Genomic DNA, 26,491 nt, shown 5'->3' on the forward strand with positions numbered 1-26,491 from the left:
CCCACCCTCTACAAGAGGGCAATGGCGAATCTCATGTGAATGACCCATGGGAGGCCTAGACCAGAAAGCTGGACTTCGCTATACGCTTGAAGCAATGGCAAACTGCTTTGGCTTCTGCAAGGTTTGGCTTGGATCTTCAGTTATGGAGCTACTTAGTGATGGACAAGTGGGGGGGGGCAGACTTAAAATTCTCAGGTGCTCCATTACAACACAAGTCTCTGGGCCTTGATGAAGGGGCAATGTAACTGGGCTTTTGTTTGCCCTATTGGTCAAAAGACGAGTGTTGCAACACTGGAAGGGGAGTATCTCTCCCCATAACAGCTCAGTAGTCAGAAGACGTGCCTATTCTTACAACATACGAAAAGGCTACCGTCACCAGGCGGCACAAAAAGAATAAGCGCTCCAAGATTTGGGATCCGTGCTTGTTTGCATGAAGTACATGCCCAGTGGCCTCTGCCAGAGCCTATTCCTTGTCACTCTCTGTTTCTCCCCACTGTCTCCTTCCCCCACCAAATTCCCTTCCCTCTTTTAGTTTAGATCCAACTGTATTTACTTTCAGCTGTGGAAAAAAATGAAAATAAAAACCATACTGAGACTTGAAATAAAATCCTACACCCGACATGCCACACGGCCAGGTAGAAAATCTTTTAATGACTGACAAATTCAGACAGTTTCTGCCCTTCTAAGAGGGCTAAAAGAAAATTAAATATTTTACGTAAGCCCCAGTGTGCAGAGGAGAGTGCCCAAACGCCAACCAGGCCACAGGTCTTGCCAGGGCAAAGTGCCTTGGGGAGGATCAACGGTAGTCTTACTAGCGTTGTCTGGCAGCTGTCAGAAAAGCACCAAGCAATGCAATTTCCTCCCTATTGATGGTTTCGGTGCACCTTGCGCTTCTTGCTGGGGGATGGCCGAGCTTTCGCAGCTCCCGGAGAGGGCCGAGAAGCCTTCAAGGGCCTGGACCGCTTCTGGAAGGAGCCTTGCCGTGAGACCAAAACCTTCTTCTTCTGCTCATCCCCTTTCAACTCTCCTTTCGCAGGCTGCGCCTTGGCAGAAAGTCCCCGTTTTGCAGGCTGCTTCTTAACGGCCTTCGACTCGACGCGTTTCGTCGCTTTAGCCGGCGGCTCAGCTGCTGCTACAACAGATCCCTCTTTTGCTGTCTGTGTGGTTGGCTCCCCGCTCGGCTCTTCGTCTGGAAACAGAAGCAAGCGTTAGACCAGAACAATGGCAGCAACACTGGAGCAAGCAGGGAAAGAGAGAGCAGGGCAGGAACAAGGAAAGGACCACAAAGAAAAGGGAGAGCATTGTGTTGAACCCAGGGTTCTGGAAGCTCCGCAAATGCCATCTTGGTAGGCAAGATAACCCCCCCAATTAATTGTTAGGAGTTGTAGCAATGAGCTCATCATGTTTATATTCACTTCCTTTGCTATAAGCTAATAGGCTTGCTTTGACATTATCCTTATCTGTGGGCTTGGGGTGCTGGGATCTGAGCCCAGAAAGGGGAACTATCTGTAAGATTTGGGTGTTTGCCTCTTATGCCCTCATCGGTCCTGTATACCTGAAGGAGCGTCTCCAATGCCATCGTTTTGGCCCAGACATGGAGGTCCAGCTCCGAGGGCCTTCTGGTGGTTCCCTCACTGCGAGAAGTGAGGTTACAGGGCACCAGGCGGAGGGCTTTCTCGGTGGTGGCGCCTGCCCTGTGGAACGCCCTCCCATCAGATGTCAAGGCAATAAGCAACTATCTTACGTTTAAAAGACACCTGAAAGCAGCCCTGTTTAGGGAAGTTTTTAATGTTTAATGCTGTATTGTGTTTTTAATATTCGGTTGGGAGCTGCCTAGAGTGGCTGGGGAAACCCAACCAGATGGAAGGGGTATAAGTAATAAATGATGATGATGGTCAGGTGAAGCGATGGGAAGTTCTAGCCCAAGTGACGTATGCTGCTTGGTGTATACAGAATGTATCAGGGCTGGGCAATATCGGGTTCTCAACATTGTGATATATCAGCAGCTAAATACACAACGCTGATAGAGCACAAAGTCTGGAATGTATTTTGGCTGTCCTTCCTTCCTTCCTTCCTTCCTTCCTTCCTTCCTTCCTTCCTTCCTTCCTTCCTTCCTTCCTTCCTGAGAAACAAGCCTACAATACCAAACTAAAACACATAAAAAACCATTATTAACTAAAAATGCTCATCTGCAATAACCTAAAAAAGGATACATCCTACCCAACCAAAAGACGTAGACCAATTAAGAGCAAAAACAGGCTGCTGGGAAAATAAGAACGTCTTCCACAAGCACCATCACTCACTGTTCACATTTTTTTCTCTCTGTTCCAGGTTATATTTAAAGCAGAACCAAAAACCTAAAAATATATGCTACATGCCACAACCCCACCGCTTCAAAACAAAAGTATTACCGCTTGACTAAAGCTCAACAGGATCAGAGTCTTGCAGTGAACAGTTCAGCAAAATTCCATAACTGGCAGCCAAGAAACGGTTTCCAGGACACAGAATTGTGGGAGCATTTGTTTGGCAAGAAAACAAAGGTTGCTGATGAGGCAAACCCTCCAGCCGGTTACCTTTTGGAGGCTTGGGAATGGCATTGGAGAACTTCTTGAGTTTGGCGACAAAGAAGCCATCCATGTTGTGGGTGTGAGGGTAGAAGCGGCGAGTGGATTTCAAGGTAGGGTGGAAACGGCGCTCCCTAAACCTGAGTGTCAAGGGGAACACAAAGATTGCACGTTGTGAGTTGCCGAGAGCAATGAGAATCATGAGCTGTTCTTGCATTCCAGCTTTAGGATTAGAGAGACACACCTGGTAAATCCTTCCTTGCCAAAGTCCAGGCCTGTCGGCACCAGGCGGACATTGCGTTTCTTCAGGGCATAATCAACCACCCACTCGTTTTCCTCCACCTGTCAAACACAGACAATGGACGGTCAGATTCCTTAAAAACGTAAAGGTAAAGGACCCCTGGACAGTTAAGTCCAGTCAAAGGCGACTATGGGGTTGCGGCGCTCATCTCGCTTTCAGGTTGAGGGAGCTGGCATTTGTCCACAGACAGCTTTCTGGGTCATGTGGCCAGCAGGACTAAACTGCTTCTGGCACAACAGGACACCGTGACAGAAACCAGAGTGCACAGAAACGCCATTTACCTTCTCGCCAAAGTGGTACCTATTTATCTACTTGCACTGGCGTGCTTTTGAACTGCTAGGCTGGCAGGAGCTGGGACAGAGCAACGGGAGCTCAGCTGCGGGGATTCGAACATTCAACTTTCTGATTAGCAAGCCCAAGAGGCTCAGGGGTTTAGACGGCAGCGCCACCCGCGTCCTTAAAGCTTCCTACTGGAAAGGGGTGCTCCGCTGCCTGGGGCAGAGAAGACTAAACAGGGGGAAGACGACTCACCATGACTGAACACGTACAATACACGATGTAGCCCCCGGTTTCTGAGGCGGCATTAACCGAGTCAATAGCGCTGAGAAGCAGTTCCTTCTGCAGGTGGGCACAGCGCAAAATGTCCTTCTCATCCTGAAAGAGCAAGGCAGACGCACATCAGTAATAGTGAGATGAAATGTTCGTGTAGCAGCACATTGTTTATACCAGGGAGGGGGAATATGAGGCTCTGCAGATGGTGCTGAACTCAAAGATTCCCATCAGTCCCAATTGTCAAGGTGGGAATTGGACTCTCCAATGCACCTAGTGACACCCACTTCCCACCATTGGTTTACATTTCCCAACAGCCCTTGAAGAAACCTCCTACCGCTGTGATTCCCATTTGTAGGTGGCGCTGAGGTGCTAAGGATGAGACACGACTTGCTGAATGCAACCCAGCAAATTCATGGCAGAGGTGAGATTAGAAGGCACTTTCTGTCACTCCTTAATCCAGAGTTTGGGGAGGGGCTTAAGTGCCAGAACTCATGCTTGGCATGCAGAATGCTTCAGAGGGTTCAGGCGCTAGAAGAATCTTAGTTAGCAGACCTCAGGCCTAGGAGAGCCTCTGGCAAAGACCACACCAACGCTGTGATTGGGTATAAGCGCCTTCTTGTGTCATTACGATGTACATCTTGAGTTCTTTCAAAAACTATTAGGTTTAAGCCACCTGGATCCTGGCAATTGGTTAAGTTTTAAGAATATGCCCATTAGCCCTAAAACTGCATTCTGTTTGACTTCGTTCTTCAGGTTCACCTCCCCACAAAACTGGTTCAGGTGTGGCAACTGCCAAGCATCTTTTGAAGTGTAGGCAGGCAGAAATAAACAATTCAGCTTCTCTGTAAGCTCCCTCATCTCATGCTATAATAACAATAACAATAATAAATTTTATTTATATCCCGCCCTCCCCAGCCGAAGCCGGGCTCAGGGTGGCTAACAACAATAAAACAGTACAAAAGTACAGCACAAACAACACTCTAAAATCATTCATTATAAAATTGATTATAATCCTTTCACTTAGCTATACAATGGTCAAACTGTTCGCTGCCTGCCTGGTTGTCGCCGTAACATTTGTTTTGCCAGAGCTTGTACTTAATTTCATTCTCGTTGGGCCACACTGCCACCCTTTTAAAAACGAAGGCGTTCTTGCCTTTTTTTTGCTTCCTTGACTTTATTCATCAGGCACGCTGGCATCCTCTTGCACTTCTTGTACCTTTAGTAATCTGTGGTATAATTGTTGCCATCAACACACCTCTCTCACTTCCCCCAAAATATCCTCCAAGAGGTTTAGGTAAGAAATAAAATGAAGCAGTCCCTCTTTTTCTGCACACTGATGAAGACCCTGTTAGAATTCCTGCTCCGTGATTGCAGTCATGGGATTGTTGTCTATCACATGATGGTGTATATTTTGAATCCACGAAGTGGGAAGTGACGGAGACAGGATGTTTGTGTTACTGTGTTCCGTGAAGTGGGACTATTGTCCTTTGTCCTTTCTCTTTGCTGTCTGATGCTAGAGAGAGAGGGAGCCATGTTGCAGTGCTCCGTGTGTGTTGATATGTAAATAATGTAGATTAGCCAAAACGCTGAGTTGCTGAGGTCTGTCACGCAAGCTGCGAGGACTCTGCGGATCCCAAAGTGTGCCGATGTCGGTTGGCATCGGTCGCTGTGATATTTGGGCAGAAGAAAGCTTTTGAAGCTCCTGAACGATTGACCAGGAGGGATGGAACATGCCAGTCAGGCATGTGTCTCTGCCAGGGTCCTACTCGAGTGTAAGACGAGCTCCTGACAGACCCCTCCCAATGCCCCACTGCAGCGATTAAGGCCCAACTCACCTTATTGGTTTTAACCGTGGGGTCTTTTGCAATAACACCTGTTCCACTGCATGGAGCATCAAGCAGGACTCTGTCAAAGCCACCTAGTACCTTGGGAAAGAAAAATGCATTCAGGAGGACGTTTCTCCCTCAGTTCTACATGGTCTCTCCCTCTCTTGGGCTGGCCACCTGGACACCAAATGGGTATCTTAAAACCTTCCAGGTCAGCAGAAGAAACAACAGTGGCAACTGTCCCTGCCCATCCCCATCACTTGGGGATTCCTTCTCCGCCCAGCACAGAAAGGAGGTGGCAGACAACTCAACTTGAGGGACTGTCACTCTTGCCTTGTCTCTGTCTGCACTGGTGGAATCCTGCCCCAAGACAGCATCTGTACCAGCTTCCTCACAAAGTGGACCCTCCCCGCCAGGGATCCACTGGGTCAAGAAAGGTCAGAGCCATCAAAAAAACAAAACAAAACCCAATGCCCTCAACCAACCTCCTGCGCAACCAGATATACCTTGGGGAACTGGCGCCCGTCACAGTTGCTCACAACAGCGTTTGTGACGCCCAAGCGGTGAAGATTGCCGACCACACTGCGCAGACGCTCGGCATTGCTGTCATTGGCCAGGATCACACCCGTGTTCTTCATCAGCTGGGCTGCCAAAGCAGAACGCAAATGGGTTAGCGCTTGCAAAGAAATAACGGGTCTCCCTCCAGCCCTGAAAAATTTCTCCCAGACATCTTGTCCTTGAGGTCCTCTCTCCTTAGGCAGCTCTGTACCTATCAAAGTTTGGGCTTACATGTCGATTTTCTGGGCGCCCCTCCAGTAGGAGGAGAGACAAGGTCTTTGGAGAATGACTCCCTTGAGCGCTAAGAATGGGAGGTAATTTCCACGCCCTCCCTTATTTCAATCTCTTACCCTAAGCTAGATGGTCAGCTGAAAAAGGAATATGAATTGCATCCCACAAACAGCTATATTCCCAAATCAACAACTCAGAAAAACAAGAAGTAGGACAAATTGCGGGCCCCTGTAGAAGAGTCTGCAGATAAGCTCAAAATCGTCAAAGGAGACATTCTTGTCATCTCCCAGTGACCCAAAAACACAGCAAAGGTGAGCAGGTGGGATTAGTTTCTCCAAAAACAGAGGTCAACTTGCAGCAGGTTTCTCTTGGGACACAGCCATGGCATCAGCACAAGAAGAAGGAGAGTTTGGATTTGATATCCCGCTTTATCACTACCCAAAGGAGTCTCAAAGCAGCTAACATTCTCCTTTCCCTTCCTCCCCCACAACAAACACTCTGTGAGGTGAGTGGGGCTGAGAGACTTCAGAGAAGTGTGACTGGCCCAAGGTCACCCAGCAGCTGCATGTGGAGGAGCGGAGAAGCGAACCTGGTTCACCAGATTATGAGTCTACCGCTCTTAACTACTACACCACACTGGCTCTCTTAGGACTTAGTATTTATTTATTTATTAAATTTGTATACCGCCCCTCTTTCGTAGAGCTCAAGGTGGTTCACAACAAAAAAAGACAATATAAAAAAGACAAAAATATATAATAAAAAACCCCAGACCAATAGTCCCCCCTTCCCACAACACATTTAAAAGGACATCGGATGCCAGTCAGCCCAAGGCCTGGTTGAAAAGGAACGTTTTTGCCTGGCGCCTAAAGATGTACGAAGGCACCAGGCGAGACTTCCATGAAAGCATGTCACAAATGGGGAGCACTGCAGAAAAGGCCCGTCCTTGGGCTGCCACCATCAGGACCTCTCGTGAAGGAAGCAAATGAAGAAGAGTCTCAGAGGATGATCTCAGGGTCAGATTTAGCCCTGCTGCATCTAAGCAGAAATAGATTACCTCTCCCCTCAGTGGAAAAATGTGGGTTGGGGCTCCCAAAGAGCCCAGTTGAGGTTCCGCTGTGTTGTGGCCTAGTTTCCCCCAAGCCCAGGCTCCAGTTGAAGTTTCCTTCAGCAAGATGGCCTCTTAGCCGGCAGAGAAGAGCAGCACTCTGGGAGGCAACAAGATGGCAGAACAGACCCCTCTCTCCCCCCACCCCGTCCGGTCCCAATCCTCCACCAGTACCTATATAGCTGGTCTTGCCTCCTGGGGCACAGCACATGTCCAAGACGCGCTCGTTCTCCTGGGGGGCCAGAGCCATGACGGGGAGAAGGCTGCATGCTCCTTGCAGCATGTACTGGCCAGCCAAGTATTCTGGGGTGGCGCCTGGGAGCGAAGGGAGAAGAAGCAAAGCCATGAGAAACCAGCTGCTGAGAAATGTGGCGGTGCTGTTGTTGGTTTTTTGGAGGGGTGTGTGTGTGTGTGTGTGTGTGTGTGAAGAGAAAGATAACACAGCCTTCGACTCACCTATAGGCACAGAGGAGTCGTACACAACAAGACCGGTTTTGGACCACTTTCCTAAGGGGTCAAGATTCACCCCGCGGTTTATCAGAGCCTGTGGGATGAAGGGGAAAGAAGCAGAGTGAGGTTTTGTCAACCAGGGTTCACCTGAGGGTGGGGGGCTCTCCGCCAGCTACACACCTGGGCCAGGTCGCGCCGTCGTGTCTTCAGCGTGTTGGTGCGAAGGGTTACCGGCCGAGGAACCTCGTTGGACTCCAAGAAATCAACCAGCTGAATGTGGGAATGGGAGGAGACAGAAAGACCAAAATAAGGCATGAGAGCTACCTATGAGCAGTCGTATTCTGAGAGTGGCTAACCAGGGGCCTGTGAGAAAAATCCCACAAGTAGGACAGGCGTGAAACACCATTCTCTCTGCCGTGCTCCCCAGGGATTGCTACTGCTGCCACCGGCTTTGGAAGTTCTATTTTTTTTAAAAGATTTTTATTGAAGTTTCACAAATTATATAATAACAAAACAAAACATTAATACAAACAAACAAAAAACAAACAAACAAAAAAACAAGAATAATTTCAATCCCTTATTTTCTTGTAACTTACTTCCCCGACTTCCTCATACCTCCCCTTTCTGTATTCCAATTCCCAAATTTTAATTCAGCAAATCCTCTTCCTTATTATCCATTTAAATTTTTTGGCCTTTCTTTTCTTTTTACTCGGCTTTGGAAGTTCTATCAAACCATTGCGACTAGCAGCCACCAATAATAATAATAATAATATTATTAATAATAATTTTTATTTATACCCCACCTTCCCCAGCCAAGGCCGGGCTCAGGGCAGCTAACAAGCAATAATAAAAACAAGCTGAATAAATACAACTTAAAAACAAGATTAGAATACAACATTAAAATATCGAAACATTAAAATACTAAAATGCAGCCTCAACACAGGAGGAGAAAGAAAATAAGACTTATTTATTCTCCATAAATCGGTATTAGAAAAGAAAGAAAGTTAAGAGAGTGGCTGTCACCACATCTTGAGGCAATGAATGCCATAGAGTTGGGGGGGGGGAGAATATCTTTTTTTTAAAAAAAATAATTTTTATTTCTTTGGCCTGTCTTACGATCACCTGGCAACTAAGCCCTATTGCCTGAGAAGGCAGGTCAATAAAAGTGAAAAGATGTACAGTGTTCTGTTCTAGTGGTTAGGGTGTTGGAGACCAGGGTTCAAATCTCTTACTTAGCCATGAAGCTCACTGGGTGATTTGGGACTAGTCACTGCCTCTCAGCCTGACCTCCTCCTCGTAGGTCTGTTGTGAGGATGAAATGGGATGAACCTTGAGCTCCTTCGAGGGAAGGTGGGATATACATTGCTACCTCTGGTTACAAACCTAATTCCTTCCAGAGGTCTGTCCTTAACCTGAAACTGTTCTTAACCTGAGGTTAATAGGGCCTCTCGCTGCCACCATCGCACGATTTCTGTTCTCATCCTGGGGCAAAGTTCTTAACCCGAGGTCCTATTTCCGGGTTAGCAGAGTCTGTAACCCGAAGTGTTTGTAACCTGAGGTACCACTGTAAACGTAACACCACCACCTCATTCTCAAACATATTGTCCCAAGGGCTCAAAGAAGGCTTCTGAAAACTTTTGGCCCACCAGTAGCAAAACGACGGTGCAAGAGCACAGCCAGTCACAAGATGATGGCTGATGAAGAGAGTGTTTGGCATAATCACTTGGCAGTTACTGACATAATTTTCTAATCCATTTTTGGAAATGGCTGAATTATTTGTCACAGTTTTTCTCTTGAGGTAAGGACTTCTACAGCTCACCTTTTTTCAAGCTACATTTACTCTAGAGGTGTTGTGATTCAGCCTCCCCCCTCCCCACTTTCAGGCAAATCCTGATGCCTCTAAGGCAGTGTTTCCCAACCGGTGTTCCGCGGCACACGAGTGTGCCGTGAGACGTTGCCTCGTGTGCCGCGAGATGCCTGGAGGGAGGCGGGCGAGTCGGGGCGGCGGCGGCGAGGAGAGGCCGCGCCTCCTGCTGCTGCCTGGCGCTCCTCCTCGCAGCCGGCAGCGCTGCCTGGGCGCCTCCGCGCGACTCTGCCTCGCTGGGTTTGGTCTCCCAGCAGAGACGGGTCACACGCGCCCCTCCCTCCCTCCCTCAGCCTGCGCGGAGGGAGAGCCAGAGAGAGGCATCGCTCCTGCGCGGCGGGAGAGGGAGCAGCCGGAGCGATGCCCCAAACGAAGGCATGGGACCGGAGGGGAAATCCTCTCCGAGGAGGATTGAGCGCAGCGGAGAGAAGCCTTTCGAGGAGCTGCCGTGTCCCCTGGAAACCCCCTTCCCAGCTCTGCCTGCCTGCCTGCCCAAAGCTTGGAGGTTCCCCGGCAAGGGGGAGGGAAAAAACTTTCACTTTTGTGCGTCCCTCCCGGCGTGACGCTGCGCGCTGACGTCACGGGGCGGGGCTTTAATGGTGGTGTGCCGCGAGATTTTTTTTCAGTAAACAGGTGTGCCGTTGCCCAAAAACGTTTGGGAAACACTGCTCTAAGTGAAGGTGGCTTTTACTTTTATATTTGCTCCTCCCCATTCCCACAGGCCTCTCAAAAGTTGTTTTAGCCATCTCCTGTAGTTTCTTCTCCTTCCACGCTCTCAAAATTATTTTTACTCATCTCCTGTAGTTTCTTCTCCCATTCTCCTTTCACACTCAACTTGTACCTTATTCCCCTACCCACAAACTGCCAGTCAGTAGACCTTGGAGATTTTAGTTAGTTAGTTAGTTAGTTATTTTTTTTTTGGGGGGGGGGGGGAGATCCCGCAAGCTTTAAGTCTTCTCAGCAGTGAATACAGCCTTCAGAAAGTGGAAGAGCCATGAGAATGTTTTGAAGCTACTTGCCTAAACAATTCAGCCTTGCCATCAAGGATCAAATTCAGGTGTCGTGCTACTTAACCACAGTTCAGTGCAACCTTCCCTGACCTGGCCCCCCCCATCACTCTGACCATTGGGCCATGCTGCCTTGGGTCTGGAAGAAGCTGGAGCCCAGCAACATGTGGGCTCCAAAACTGGGTTATCCCCAGAAAGAAATTAAAGGTAAAGGTAAAGATGCCCCTGACCATTAGGTCCAGTTGTGACCGACTCTGGGGTTGCCACGGTCATCTTGCTGTACTGGCCGAGGGAGCCAGCGTACAGCTTCCGGCTCATGTGGCCAGCATGACTAAGCCGCTTCTGGGGAACCAGAGCAGCACACGGAAACGCCCTTTACCTTCCCGCCGGAGCGGTACCTATTTATCTACTTGCACTTTGATGTGCTTTCGAACTGCAAGGTTGGCAGGAGCAGGGACCGAGCAACGGGAGCTCACCCCGTCGCGGGGATTTGAACCGCCGACCTTCTGATCGGAAAGTCCTAGGCTCTGTGGTTTAACCCACAGCGCCACCCGCGTCCCTAAAAATAAATTATCCAGGCAGAAAACAGGTTAGGATAACAATAATGGAAAGTACCTCAGAGAGTGGGAAAAGCTCCATCAACTTCTCGATCAGGAAGTCGCTGTAAGAGTAGTAAGCAGCAAGGTCCCGGCGCAGAAGGGCGAGATATTCCTGCCGCGAGTGCCCCTTCTCTCGCTTCGCACTGAAATCCTGAAGCACCTCTATGTTGTCTTTGATGCGCTGGTGAATGATCTGCAGGTCAGGGGGCTGAGCAGGTGATTAGGATGTTAAGGAGCAACAGAAGAGACAGGGATTGAGGCCTGATCCCAAGACAGACCACCCAGGGGGCCCACCTGATTTTTGATTTGATGATTTAATTTCCAGATTGCTTAATAGATTTAAAAACATCTCCAAGCAGTGTACCGTAAAGAAGCAGAAACAGACAACTTCAGGCAAGATATTACAAAAACACGCTGTTACATACAGAAATGCTACATTTACACAGTACTGATTCCATACTGTCTACTCTGGAGTGTAAAAGTGGATCCTCGCCGTGCCCAAGGATTAAGGCTTTCTGGGAAATGATCTATAATGAAATGAAAAAAGTATTTAAATATACTTTCCTGAAGAAACCAGAGCCTTTCTTCTAGGCATTGTCGGCCAATTGGTGCCAAAGGATAGAACTTTTTTTATGTATGCTACAACAGCAGCAAGAATACTCATTGCAAAGTATTGGAAGACACAAGATTTACCCACCCTGGAAGAATGGCAAATGAAGATGATGGATTATATGGAATTGGCAGAAATGACTGGCAGAATCCGAGACCAGGGAGAAGAAATGGTGGAAGAAATTTAAAGACTATCTGCAGAAATACTGTAAAATTAATGAATGTTAAAATGATGTTGGACTGAAAATAAGTGGTTTTGGTATTAAGGCTAATAAGAATATGTAAATATAGGTAGTTATATAGATGAAAATTTATAGTTATAATAGGTTAAGAATATAGAGTAAAGATAAATGAAAGAGGGTAAGGATTTGCTGAAAGGATTTAATAAATGGGAATACAAACAGGGGAGGTGTGAGGAGGTCAAGGAAATAAGCAAATGAGCCTAAAGATATCGAAAAATGGATTATTTCTTTTTTTTCTACTTGTTTAAATGTCTGTTTTTTCTGTATTTTTTATTATACTGTTTTTCTTTTCTGTAAAATCTTAATAAATATTTTAAAAAATAAAATAAAAGTGGATCCTCGCAACACTTTGGAGCAGCTAAGAATTCAAGGACCTGCACACGTTGGCATTCCTTGAAACAGCCCTGTAAAAGCAAGTCGGAATTACTGTATTTTTTGCCCTATAAGACTCACTTTTTCCCTCCTAAAAAGTAAGGGGAAATGTGTGTCTTATGGAGCGAATGCAGGCTGTGCAGCTATCCCAGAAGCCAGAACAGCAAGAGGGATGCTGCTTTCACTGCGCAGTGATCCCTCTTGCTGTTCTGGCTTCTGAGATTCAGAATATTTTTTTTCTTGTTTTCCTCCTCCAAAAACTAGGTGCGTCTTGTGGTCTGGTGCGTCTTATAGAGCGAAAAATACGGTACCACTCCGTTACTGCGAACAAAAAGTTTCAAACCAAAGGGCAGGCGCTAGATATCTGAACCAGGAGTTCCCTCAGACACTCGCAGACACTCATTCCCATTACAATGTGGGTGCTTAGCTTGCATGTGGGGCCAGTCATTTTAAAACCCCCCAAAAACTTGCTGCTCTCAAAGGTTTTCTGCTGTGATACCAAATGGTTTCCTGGGGGGCTGTTCTCCAAGCCTCCCACCATTCTTAACTGATCACAAAAATAAGGAATTTTTTATTTTACTGACTTCTCCTCACTGTGAGATTTTGATGCCATTTTTAAAATTATTATATAGTTTGTGGTTTTATATTTTGATGTTGCTCTGTGAACCGCCCTGAGACCTCTGGGAATAGGGCGGTATATAAATTCAACAACAACAATAACAATAATAATTTAGGATGCCAAGGCCCCCCACAATTTCTCCGTTTAAAAAAATGTAACCATGTTTTAATTGAGCACTCCCAAAGGGCTCCTGCTGTGGTGCCAAAAGATTTTTGCAACACAACCCTACAAGACCCCCGAAATCTGTCCTTATTTTTTAAAAAAAGATTGTCCATGCCCACTTTGACATGTGACAACCGCTGGGTCAACGTGGTCTTTGGCCTGAGAAAGGCAAGCTCCCGTGCCGCATCGCAACCACACGCTGCCATGCCAAGAAGAGGCCCAAGGGGTCACAGAGGAAAAGGCGTGCAAGGAAACCTAAGGCGGCCGGCCCAGGGCAACATGGCACATCTCCCCCCTCGCCCCAAAGACATGTCGGCGCCCCCATCTCCAACCAAGAGGAAGGATATCTTCTTTCTCTATCTCCTGCCCGCTGGGAAGCACAAAGTTCTCCTCTGTGTCCACGTTGAGCTGCAGGCCTGTGTCCTTGCTTTGATCCTGCGCTGCCTCCCGTTTCCGCGGCGACGTCTCATCCTCACTGCCACTGTCATCGTCGCTGAAGGCCGGGCTGCATCCAAGAAAGGGAAGCATTTCAGCAGGAGAGTTTTACCACTCACTGGAGTGCATTCCCCTATACAGGGGTGCCTCGCAAGACGAAAAGAATCCGTTCTGTGATTCTCTTCGCCTAGCGGTTTTTTCGTCTTGCGAAGCAAGCCCATTGACGAATTAGTGGATTAGCGCTATTAGCGGCTTTAAGCGGCTTATCTGCTGATCGGATCAGCTGATAAGCGGCTTAGCGGCTTAGAAAAAGGGGGGGGGACCAGCAGGAACTCGCAAGACATTGCCGTCTTGCAAAGCAAGCCCATAGGAAATTCGTTTTGCGAAGCACCTCCAAAACGGAAAACTCTTTCGTCTAGCGAGTTTTCCGTCTTGCGAGGCATTCGTCTTGCGGGGCACCACTGTACAGGGGTGGCCAATGTTGTCCATTCTTTTATTTTAGACCCCACTTTTCCGCTAAGGATCTCCCCTCCTCATTTAATCCTGTGAGGTGGATTAGGCTGAGAGGCCCTGGGCATATACTGAGTGGGGATTTGTACCCTGGCCTGCCAGACCCTAGTCCGACACTCTCACCCAGGGGTCAGCAACCTAAGGCCCATGGGCCACAAGGGGCCCACAGGGATCGTTTTACTGGCTGCCAAGCTGCTCCCGAACCAAGCGGCCTGCTCGGTGAGTCCCTGTGCTGTGCTAAACCAGTGCAGCACAGCAACTCACTTCCGTGGCGCTGTAAATCGTGCCTGCGCAGGCGCAGACACCGGAAATCACACGCACCTGCAGTTTGGCCTATGGAGGGGGCTCCGCGGCAGTGAACCGGCCCAGGCAAGGTAGACCTTGCTAACTCCTGCTCTAAGCGCTACCAGTGTTGAAAATTAGCCAGGCGCCAGTCCAACTGCGACCACGTGGAGATCAGCCAATGCAATTCTGGGCTGCATCAATAGGAGTATAGCATCTAGATCAAGGGAAGTAATAGTGCCACTGTATTCTGCTCTGGTCAGACCTCACCTGGAGTACTGTGTCCAGTTCTGGGCACCACAGTTCAAGAAGGACACTGACAAACTGGAACGTGTCCAGAGGAGGGCAACCAAAATGGTCAAAGGCCTGGAAACGATGCCTTATGAGGAACGGCTAAGGGAGCTGGGCATGTTTAGCCTGGAGAAGAGGAGGTTAAGGGGTGATATGATAGCCATGTTCAAATATATAAAAGGATGTCACATAGAGGAGGGAGAAAGGTTGTTTTCTGCTGCTCCGGAGAAGCGGACACGGAGCAATGGATCCAAACTACAAGAAAGAAGATTCCACCTAAACATTAGGAAGAACTTCCTGACAGTAAGAGCTGTTTGACAGTGGAATTTGCTGCCAAGGAGTGTGGTGGAGTCTCCTTCTTTGGAGGTCTTTAAGCAGAGGCTTGACAACCATATGTCAGGAGTGCTCTGATGGTGTTTCCTGCTTGGCAGGGGGTTGGACTCGATGGCCCTTGTGGTCTCTTCCAACTCTAGGATTCTATGATCTCTGGATCCCATGCTGGTGACTGACATCTCCATCCAAGCTGGTCCCTCTAGCTTTCTTAAGCAAGTACGCAGAAGAGGTTACTTATTGCACTTATATCCCACTGTCTTCTCCAAGGAGTACATGGTTCTCCCCGCTCCTCAGTTAATCTCTACAACGACCCTCTCAGGTAGGTTAAGAGGCTGTGACTGGCTCCAAGGTCACCCAACCAAAGCACGTCAAAGTGCAAGTAGATAAATAGGTACCACTCTGGTGGGAAGGTAAATGGCGTTTCTGTGCACTGCTCTGGTTCGCCAGAAGCAGCTTAGTCCTGCTGGCCACATGACCCAGAAGCTGTACGCCGGCTCCCTCGGCCAGTAAAGCGAGATGAGCGCCGCAACCCCAGAGTTGGCCACGACTGGACCTAATGGTCAGGGGTCCCTTTACCTTTTACCTAATGTGTTGTAAACTGTTTTGAGATTTGTTTTTGAAAATATAAAGCGATATAAAAATGGAATGAATCATCATCGTAAGTCCAATGGGGTGGGGTGGGGGGAACGGTGCCTAGACATTCCATTGTGGTGACTGCAGCCGAGGTTTAAGGTGCCAATTGGCATTTATAGATTACAGTGGTACCCCGCAAGACGAATGCCTCGCAAGACGGAAAACCCGCAAGATGAAAGGGTTTTCTGTTTTGGAGCCGCTTCGCAAGACAAATTTCCCTATGGGCTTGCTTCGCAAGACGAAAGCCCATAGGGAAATCTCCGGGGACCTCTTTTAAATTGCTGGCGGTCGGGAGCAAAGACTTTCGCCCACAGCCGGCCTTCAGAAGAGGTCCTGGACCTCTTCTGAAGGCCGGCGGGGGGGCAAAAGTCTTTGCTCCCCCCCCGCCTGCCTTCCCGGGACAGCCGAGACTTCTCCGCTGCCCCGGGCGATCTTAAAATGCTGGCGGGCGGGAGTGAAGCGTTCGCTGCCGACCCCCAGCATTTTAAAATCTCCCCGGGACAGCAGAGCCCTTGTTTCCCCCCCCCCCCAGCCTTCAGAAGAGGACCTGGTCTGAAGGCGGTTTCCCTAGGAACGCATTAATTGATTTTCAATGCATTCCTATGGGAAACCGTGCTTCGCAAGACGAAAAACTCGCAAGAAGAAAAAACTTGCGGAACGAATTAATTTCGTCTTGCGAGGCACCACTGTATACATCTGAATTTCTAACACTGACCACTGCACCATACTGGCCTCCATTTTGTGCCTTCCAGATATTGCTAGACTATACCTCCCATCGCCCCTGAGAATTAGTCACATTGGCTGGGGGCTGATGGGAGTCCAATGACATGCTGGCAAATTCCTGCTCTAAAAGGGTGAAGGGTTCGTCGGCTCACAAAATCTAAATCTCTTGGTTTACTCACCCCTCCAGCTTCTCTTTCTGGGCAGCTTGTTCTATAGGCAAGAGCTGAATTTAAATTTTTAAAAAAGACACACACATGAGAAGGAGAGAGAGAGAGAGAGAGAGAGAGAGAGAGAGAAGCAGCTTAATCAGATGTCAGATATACACCTCACACATCAATAACACTGATCCACAACAGGAATTGCAGAGTGGAGAAGTCGACACTGTTCATTGTAAGTAAACACACGGATTGTTATCTTCCAGATTCACACATCTGTTTATGCTGGTTTGTATTCATATTTCATTTCCAATTATTTTTATTGATATTCCATAATTTTAAACAAATTGCCACCAAATTAACACAAATTTAAAAGTGGACTTCCCACCCGCCCCCCCCAGGTGTCCCCTCTATTTTCCTCCCTCATTTTGCTGCTCCCAAATAAACAACTTTTCCAACTATCCTTTTGAAATACATTTACCCCTTCTCCCTACACATCACCTGTTCAATTACCAATTTCAAGATGGTTTTTATACATTGTTATAACCTGTCTTCAAAATAGCCGAGTAGAGTAAATCCTCTTCTACCTCTCGATAATTGTCGTTCATTGGTTTTCAAACATTACCTTCTGGTACCTCTTGAGTAACACTTTGCCTGAGAAAAGCAGATCTTGCTTCCTCCCAGGCAAGATACACACATTCCTCCTTAACATGGCCTTGAACATTGCTGCCTGACATCTGGCCCCAGGAATCAGCAACTCAGCCTCACTGGTGCAATGTCCAGAGGGTGAAAATGAAACCCCTATAATTTTTTTTTATATAAATATATAGCATTTGTATAAATATTTTAAGAACAATGAAGTACTGAAGATTTTCGGAGGAGCATGCTAACAAGAGATTTTCATAAGCAGAAAGGTTTTCCACTGCCTGCACTGGCAATTCTTTTCAGTCCATTATTTTACGGAAGGTAACCTTGTCTGAATTCTAGGGGGTGCCAGAAGCATCAATAGCTGCAGGCGATGCAAAAATCTATTTGCAGCAGAGAAGCAGCAGGTTAAGAGCCAAATGACTCATTCGCCTACTTGCAATGCCACAAACATCCCTGCAGTTGCAAGGGTGAGGAAAGTGGCACAATATGCACATTTCTTACTGAAATATTTTTCCCCTTTCCTTTTTAAAGACACTTACACTCTCTCTCTTTCGCTCTTATAATTTAGAATATTCACCTATACAACCTTAAAGTATCAATGACTTTCCTTCTTCTCTTTCTGTGGTTCATTTTACATATCATAAACCCCTGCCTATTTTATGTAAACCATTCAGTATTCCATTATTACTTCCATCAAAACTGATTTACACTGTTGAATTTGTCTTAATGATGCCAACGTTTCCAAGCGTACACAATTCCCCCCATATATTCAGTAAACATTCTCCAATCTTCTTTAAACGAATGCTCTTCCCGTTCTCTTATTCTATACGTTAGATCTGCAAGCTGCGCATATTCCATCAGTTTAAGTTACTTACCATTTGTTTTTAATACCTCATGGTAGACTGAAGATTCAGATGGGAGATTTACCAAGTCACAGCTGAGTTATACAACGCAAACTCTTTCCCACCCAACAGTAAGAATTATTTTCACCCATTTATAATGGAAGGTCGAGGAATCCTTACCTCCTCTTCGTCATCAGAAGACAGATCTCCGTAGTCGTCCACCATCTCCTCCTCGCTTCCATCATCTCCGCCGCTCTCAGCAATTGCTTCACGGTCCTCTCCATCACTCTCTTCGGGTCTCGGTCTCTTTTTTCCTGAGGCCGAAGGAGTCAGCCAAGAAGCGTTGGCATCGCTAAAGCCATGCTGGCGGCCATCTTGTGCGGCCACTCTTCCATTTGCCCTCTTCAACAAAGGCGTCTCTGCAAAGCAGGACCAGAAGGAACTATTTAGAACAAGTCTTGAAGAAGAAATGTTCTGAAGCAGCGGTAGTTGTACCTGTTCTAAAGAGTGCTTCGTACTTCAGTTTCCCGAGAAAAATCCAAGTATTCAAGGCATCTAGCTCAAACCAAGTATGGAGGCACTTTAGAAGGAGGCCAACAGGTATTGGAAAATATGAAATGCAAGGTTAAAACGGCAAAGAATCAAAGACATGTGAGAACCTGAAGTCCTTAGAAATAATAATAATAATTTATTATTTATACCCCGCCCATCTGACTGACTTTCCCCAGCCACTCTGGGCGGCTTCCAACAAAACACTAAAATACAATAACCTATTAAACATTAAAAGCTTCCCTAAACAGGGCTGCCTTCAGATGTCTTCTAAAAGTTTGGTAGTTATTTTTCTCTGACATCTGGTGGGAGGGGGTTCCACAGGGAAGGCGCCACTACCGAGAAGGCCCTCTGCCTGGTTCCCTGTAACTTGGCTTTTTCGCAGGGAGGGAACCGTCAGAAGCCCTCGGCGCTGGACCTCAGTGTCTGGGCAGAACGATGGGGGTGGAGATGCTCCTTCAGGTATACTGGGCCGAGGCTGTTTAGGGCTTTTTTTTTTTTTTTGCAGAATAATTTTTATTAATTTTTAGTAAACATATATACATTCATATACAGTGGTGCCTCGCAAGACGAAATTAATTCGTTCCGCGAGTTTTGTCGCCTTGCGAAGCACGGTGTCAGCAAAGTTTTGGAAAAGCTTCAAAAATCACCAAAGTCTTTAAAAACCTCAAAAAAGGCTACCACACCGCGTTCTCTGAGTTGCTCCTCGAAGTCAAGTCGCAACTGTACTAACGGTGTTAAGAAAAAGGAAACAAACTTGCAAGACGTTTCCGTCTTGCGAGGCATTCGTCTTGCGGGGCACCACTGTATTATATATATATATTTAAACTAGGCTCTGCCGAGCCTCAGACTTCCCCCCATTCCTTTGCTAAGTATCAAATAAATTCTAGAATCTCGTATTTTACATATCAGAGGCTGTTTAGGGATTTAAAGATCAGCACCAACACTTTGAATTGTGCTCGGAAACGTACTGGGAGCACAAAAATATGGTGCCATGTCTTTAAAGGAATTAAAAAAAAACCCCAATGTTTACAAAAACAACATTTTTGCAGAATAATAATAATAATAATAATAATTTATTATTTGTACCTTGCCCATCTGGCTGCGTTTCCCCAGCCACTCTGGGCGGCTTCCAACAAAGATGAAAAATACATGAAAATGTCACACATTAAAAACGAATGGAAGCGAAAGACGATGTGGGCAGGTCGGTCGAATGCCGCAGCAAGCAATCCTGCCACAAGAATAAAGAGCTGAGCTCAAAGATCAGGTCCACCTCCCAGAGCACAAGTTGCCATCGATCTGGTGTAAGTACTTTAAATTTGTACTTCTATCAACTAGGACTTTTGTCAGTTAATAGATGGGAGTAAGAGCAAGCTTCAACCTGTGGTTGAGAGTTTAGGGCATAAGTGCTTCTTTTTTGGGTTGAAAACAGAGCAAGATACATAAAGAATTTTTTTTTGGAGTGGAGAGGTGCATAACTGTGAGGGGTTTTTGTTTGTAATTTCCTGACTGTTACAGCATGTGGAATCAAGAAGGAATCCTGTCTTCTTCCTTCCTTTGAGACATCAGAAGCAGACACAAAGACAGGAGGCTGCTATGAACTCAAAATCTTCTAGCATCTGACGAATGTTTGCTATTATCTATGACAGCTCGTGACACAATACATCTGCTGATTTTTAAGGTGCCTGAATTCTAGGGATACTGCCAAATACGGTACCAACACTGTTACCTTTTTGGATTATAAGAGAGAGCACCCCCAAATCCCAGCAGAGGCAGAACAGATGAAGATGGAGTCTATTGCACATCTTGGAAAGTTGTTCCTGAGGCTCAAGAGACCACCCATAAAAGAACAGGGTGTGGGGAATGGGCGCAGCTGGAGGTTGTGGGGAGTACAGAAATCCTGCTGGAATCGACACCAATGTCTGCAGGGAAACACCCCCGCCCGTTTTCACAAGGAAGGAAACACTCAAGCACCAACCTATAGTTCAGGCTCCCTCAACCTCGGCCCTCCAGATGTTTTGGGCCTACAACTCCCATGATCCCTAGCTAGCAGGACCAGTGGTCAGGGATGATGGGAATTGTAGTCTCAAAACATCTGGAGGGGCGAGGTTGAGGAAGCCTGCTGTAGCTCCTCTTTACATCCATCTGCACTAGGCACCGAAAAGCAACAACAGCCTCTTCAAAGTGATGAACAAAAATGAATTTGGTGCCCCCTCACCTGTCTGGAGATCAGGGGCATCTGCCTGGGGCTTTGTAGATTTGATTCGTCTCTTTGCAGCTCTAAAACAAGACGAGAATGAGCTAAAAGCAAGCATGGCTAAGCGAGCAAAATAAATCAATGTACACTAAGTAAAGTTTTAGCCAAGAATTCAGTAAGAGTTAGATTTAAGGACACATTTACTTTTTTCAAGTCATTTCGGTATCATGTTTTCTAGAGGAAAAGAAAAATATATACGATAAGATGAATGTGCCTATATTTTAAAAAATGGCAGCAAGTATAATTTAGAAGATATATATTTTTTAATCCTGTTGCAATAGCAGGACTCTGTGCTGGTTCCTGCTAGCACAACTATTTAGTTCCTAAGAATATAAAAGTAGAGTTAACCATAGCCAGACGAACTACAATCAACATTAAAACACAAGGCTTGGCAATCTGTTGCCAATTATGTTCCTCCATTTCTAATTCTAACCTGGACTGCTTGAGTATAAGAATCAAATCCTTAGGATTCAACCCAAATAGCCTTGTGGAAGCAAACCTCCCATGAGAGCCATGCCTAAAACAAACCACACGGTTACTGGCAAATTTAATCAAAGATGGCCTAGCAATAGTGGCAAGCATACTAGCTTACAACGTGCATTCTAACATCATTTTCTTCAGAAAGCAGATAACATTAATAAAATCCACGTCGATAGATATGGTTCATGCAATCAGTTAACCCTAGATGTCATTAATGAATCAATTAACACAGGAAAAAGCAAAGAATTAAAGTCTCTCTCCTTGGTGGGCAGTCCTTAAACTGGGGAACATTTCCCCCCCCTCCATTTTCTGTTGCATGAGATTTTTCGACTGTTCTTATATGTTCTTTCAATGCTGATTTCAAATCTGAAATCGATTTTTGTGTACATGCTATAGTTATCTTGCCATTTCCAACTTTTGCCGATATGTCATATTTACACTGGGAATAAGTAGACACTGACACGTTGATCTACCCTAAACACATGGTAATTATTGTTTTGCAAACTTAATTTTTATTTATTTTTATAGTTTTGTAACCTAAATATTTATATTCTTCAGGTAGACAATTTGGCTCCTTCAAGTAGACAAAAATGTGTAAATAAGTCGGAAATTGAATAACTATAGCATGCACATGAAAATTGATTTCAGATTTTAAATCAGAATTGAAAGAACATATAAGAACAGTGGAAAAAAAGCAGTGCAAAAGCAAATGAAAAACAATTCTTCCCCATTTTTTTGCGTACCTCCAACTGTACATAGATATACATATCATGTTCAATGCTATATAAGTCACTTACATTTATACTCACATTGTACTACTTTGGCTATGTGTTTAATAAAAATATTGAATTCTTGCATTGTGAAAAATAAAGATTATGGTGAAAAGTGAAAAACACGAATTGCAAAAAAACTAGAGCTTACAGAACAAAACCAACTTCAGGTATGAAATCAGCATGTCGAAATTGGGTTAGAACAACTGCAGGTGTCAACGCAGCAAAAATTTTGTTCTCCTGAGTTATTTAAAAATAAGAGCAAAGCATCATTCTGAATAAAGCCGCCTTCACTACCAACCTTCGTCGAGCATGACTGGAAAGCTTCTTTGCACCGTCAGAGGAATCTGGAGGTTAAGAAGGAGAAAAAGAACAATAAAAAATTATGAGAAGGCTGATATAGCAATACAGCAAGCAAGACCAAGAAACCATCAAGGCCTCCTGACTCCATTCAATGTGATTTCAAATAGGACAAAATCTCAACCGGGGAGGCAGAGCTGCCGGGCCGCAATGCCATTACCCCCAGCGAGAGATCTCTGCCTGCTGAGAGTTTTGAAACCACCACCAACACCCAGAGAAAGGAGAAGGGGATAGGAATCTCACAGGGCGAAGGAAGAGTCAAAGCTGTTTTTCTGCACTGATCTTCTTTCTTTACCCCTTTCTCCTTGGGACGGGGCAAGAAAGGTAAGCTAGCTGCTACGGTTTTCCCAGATGCAATGCCAGTCCAGATTCGTGAAATAAGCTCTCAAATGTTAATAGACCGCACGTTTTTTTAGTAGCCAGCTAGGGATTGGTGGGAGAGGGGCAGAGAGCTCCATCTCTCCTACAACAGCGGCCTGACATGTTTCTGCACTGGGGCAGAGCAATTCTCCATCAATTCACCCACTCACCTGCACACAATTCCTTGTCATCCATGGCTACCACGCAAGGGCTTACATACAAGGCTGTCCCAAACCATGGTTTGGGTATTATGGAAAGATCATGGGTTACCAGATGTCCCCGTTTCCCGGGGAAGGTCCCTGGATTTGCGAATAAGTCCCTGGACAAATTCCATCTCCGGATTTCATCTAATGTCCCCGGGAAATGCAGCAGCGGCAGTCTCAGCAGCCCAGAGCAGTTGGCTCTGGCTGGCTTCAGGAGCTGCTCAGAAGTCCCCATATGATGGTGGTGCAGGGACTCTAAGACGCAGCTTCCGGGCTGCTTCCACCTTCCCTGACCCCAGCAACTCAGCTGGGAAGGGAGGCTTCATGCTGCCTATCAGAGCAGCCTCCCAATGCCTACTTGCGTGCAAGCAGTGCGGGGTGGGGATCTCTCAGCTGTAAAGGGAGGCTTCACGCTGTCTATCAGAGCTTGCGTGCAAGCAGGAGTGGGATTGGGGCTGCTCCGATGGGAAGGGAGGCATCACGCTGTCCGAGCCTCGCCGCCACCACCGCTCTCGGCCCTCCTTCTCCACCTTCCATGCCTGACGCACCGCACACTGCTTCCCCACCACCACCGAAGAACCAACAACTCAGAGGCTGCCCAGGCTCATGGAGAAAGGAGGTAGAAGCCTTGGAGGAAGGGGAAACGTGGCAGTTGAGGTCAAGGCAGCAGCTGCCCATCTGCCACCGCCATCACTGCAGCACCAACGTCCCAAACATATAGTATTTATGTATGTATTTAAAGTGTCCCCGGATTCATTGAACAAAATCTGGTAACCTTAGCTTTGCAGACCCATGAGATGCGAATTCCTTTCTCTCCTTGCACACAGCAATCAATTACTCCACGTTCCTGCTTGCAGCAAAGCACCCTTCCCTATTTTGTTCAGACAGACGAACCATAGTTTACATTTGCTTACCAAGCAGAATCAAACCCTGGTTTGCAACCCACATTTGCAGACAAGTGCAAACCATGGTTTGCCTGTGTTGACAAAAGGAGAAGGAAATAGTGGACAACGCACAAGGGGAAAAGAGCAAGGGAGCCAAGGCTCGTTCTCAGAAGACCAAACCATCGTTTGGCGCAAGCAGGAATAAAGAAGGGTTGGAGAAAAGTCAGCCAGTATGTAAAGTATGTGTGTCGGTGGCTAGCTATGGAAGCTGTAGTCCAACCACATACCGAGGGACCACATTGGCTACCCAGCCCTATAACACTATGTCAGAAAAGCCATGGAGGGAACATTTCAACAGAAGAGGCAAGATGAATCCAGCCATCCCGCAACAAGTCTTCTTGTGAACAAAGCCTACACAAAGTCAGAGCTGCAGCTCAGAAGATGCTGAACTCGACATGAAACACCAGTTTCAGTGCCAATCAGGAGACCCATGGAATACCTACAGAAACTATGCAAGCTTCAAAAATTAAAAGCATGCCTCTTATGATACCTTTGCCTCTGACATCTGAGACGCGTGTTTTCAGGACCCACCCTATCCCTGTGAACTGGTTTAATTCTGAATTTTACATCGCTGGGCCCTGCTTATGAAGGGCAGGTAGCAATTACAATAACACCTACAGATCCCTAACAACAACCCTGTTAAGTGAAACTATTATCATCCCTACTGCAGATGCAGGGGTGGAGGCACGGCGGATGGCCAATGGCCACCAGTTATCTTGTTAGAAAGAAGAGAGTTGAACTAGCATGTGTGCAGCAATCCTAAGCACCGCAACTAAGAGGCAAATTCAGAGTAAATCCAACAGGACTTGCTTGTTTTTGGTTAAGCATACATGGGGCTGCGCCTTTAGCACACGAGAGGTGGGCAGAAAACAGTGGACGCTTGGGTTGTGAACATGATCCGTGCGGGAGGCACGTTTGCAACCCGCGCGTGCACAGATGTGATTCGCCGCTTCTGCGTATGCACAAAGTGCGATTTAGCGCTTCTGCGCATGCGCTGAAACCTGGAAGTAACCCGTTCCAGTACTTCCGGGTTCAGCGCAGTGCGCAACCCAAAAATCACACAACCTGAAGCGTCTGTAACCCGAGGTATGACTGTACATGCACTGCAGCAGCTACCAGAATTCCATTGCAGCACCCTAAGGGACGTCCTCATGCGCTTAAGCAAGGCAGAACCATAAGGATTGCTTAGCTCAAGTGGTTGGAGTGTGGTGCTGATAATGCTGTTAGTTGGAGCTTCGTGCGGGGGCACATTCCCACACTAAAGAGGGTTGGTTGGACAAGATCAGTACAGTGGTACCTCGGGTTAAGTACTTAATTCGTTCCAGAGGTCTGTTCTTAACCTGAAACTGTTCTTAACCTGAAGCACCACTCTAGCTAATGGGGCCTCCTGCTGCCGCTGCACCGCCGGAGCACGATTTCTGTTCTCATCCTGAAGCAAAGTTCTTAACCCGAGGTACTATTTCTGGGTTAGCGGAGTCTGTAACCTGAAGTGTATGTAACCTGAAGCGTATGTAACCCGAGGTACCACTGTATTTCTCAAACGTGGGTCGCCAGCTGTTGTTGGACTACAACTCCCGTCATCCCTGGCCGCTGGTCCTGCTTGCTGGGGTTGATGGGAGTTGTAGTCCAACAACACTTGGCGACTCACGTTTGAGAAACGCTGGGTGATCCTCGCGGTCCCTACCAACTCTGAAAGCCTGTGATTCTATATCATAGAATCGACGGCCCGCCGATGCGCGGCATCCAGCTTTCGCAGGGGCCGACCGTGCAGCTTAATCCCAGATCCCCCGCTTTACAGACAACAAATGCGCGCTTTCTTCGCGCGATCCAAAATGCACGCGGACTGGGGTTTCTACAGCACGTGCACTCTCCGGTGTCGATCCACCCGCCCCGATACTCTGCCCACGATCCACCCCGCAGGGCCGAACCCAAAGTGTGTGGGGAAAGGGGGGGTGTCGCAATGTTACCAGGCGGCAGGAAACGAGCGATCTCCTCCTCGGCTCCGCGCTGCTTGCGCGCCTTGCGCCCCGGGCCTCGCTTCACCTTGCGGGTCGGGTCCAGCTTGCGCCCCATGGCTTCCCTCTTCCTCCACGTGGGCTGCCCCCTTTTCCCAGGCTCAGCCGCGCGCACTTCCTTCCTTCCGCCCCGCCGGCGGGCGCTGATTGGCCAGCCTCGCCAGCCGGCGGAGTCTTTGTTTCATTCAGCATTCGCGGCCAAGTGGGTGGTCTTTCGGGAGGCGGACTTTCCCTTTCCTTCCCTCCCGCGAGGCGGAAGTGAGGGCTGCCCGTGGAACCCAGGGGAGAATAAACCCAGGATTTCATTTCATGACCTTGATTTGTTACTGGGGGCAGCAGCGCGTAACTCAGGAAAGTGCAGCAGTTGCTGCAAGCGCAGGTTTTCATTCATGGGGAAACATGCACTTTTGATTTTAGCTTGGAAGACAAAGTGTGGTCAGTGTCGGACGAGACCAGGTTCCAGTTACAGATAGGTAGCCGTGTTGGTCTGCCATAGTCAAAATAAAAAAAAATTCCTTCCAGTAGCACCTTAAAGACCAACTAAGTTAGTTCTTGGTATGAGCTTTCGTGTGCATGCACACTTCTTCAGATACACTGAAACAGAAGTTGCCAGATCCTTCTATATAGTGAGAAGGTGGGG

General features: G+C 47.1%; 1 protein-coding gene across 1 annotated transcript; it reads right to left on the reverse strand.

Annotated features, from left to right (window-relative positions):
• Positions 1-621: 621 nt before the first annotated feature.
• NOP2 (NOP2 nucleolar protein) lies at positions 622-25,926 on the reverse strand. Its single transcript, XM_082205988.1, has 16 exons — positions 25,804-25,926; positions 22,271-22,316; positions 20,681-20,742; positions 18,094-18,332; positions 16,448-16,491; positions 13,409-13,566; positions 11,074-11,273; positions 7,768-7,857; positions 7,594-7,681; positions 7,312-7,452; positions 5,750-5,889; positions 5,253-5,342; positions 3,397-3,519; positions 2,809-2,906; positions 2,574-2,704; positions 622-1,189 (listed from the first exon to the last, which is right to left on the reverse strand). The coding sequence occupies exons 1-16, from the start codon at positions 25,907-25,909 to the stop codon at positions 864-866; spliced, it is 2,082 nt and encodes a 693-aa protein (XP_082062114.1). The 5' UTR covers positions 25,910-25,926; the 3' UTR covers positions 622-863.
• Between the last annotated feature and the right edge of the window lie 565 nt (positions 25,927-26,491).

Source organism: Podarcis vaucheri, assembly GCF_965113315.1.
Source record: "Podarcis vaucheri genome assembly, chromosome: 17".
In the NCBI taxonomy this organism is placed as follows: domain Eukaryota; kingdom Metazoa; phylum Chordata; class Lepidosauria; order Squamata; family Lacertidae; genus Podarcis; species Podarcis vaucheri.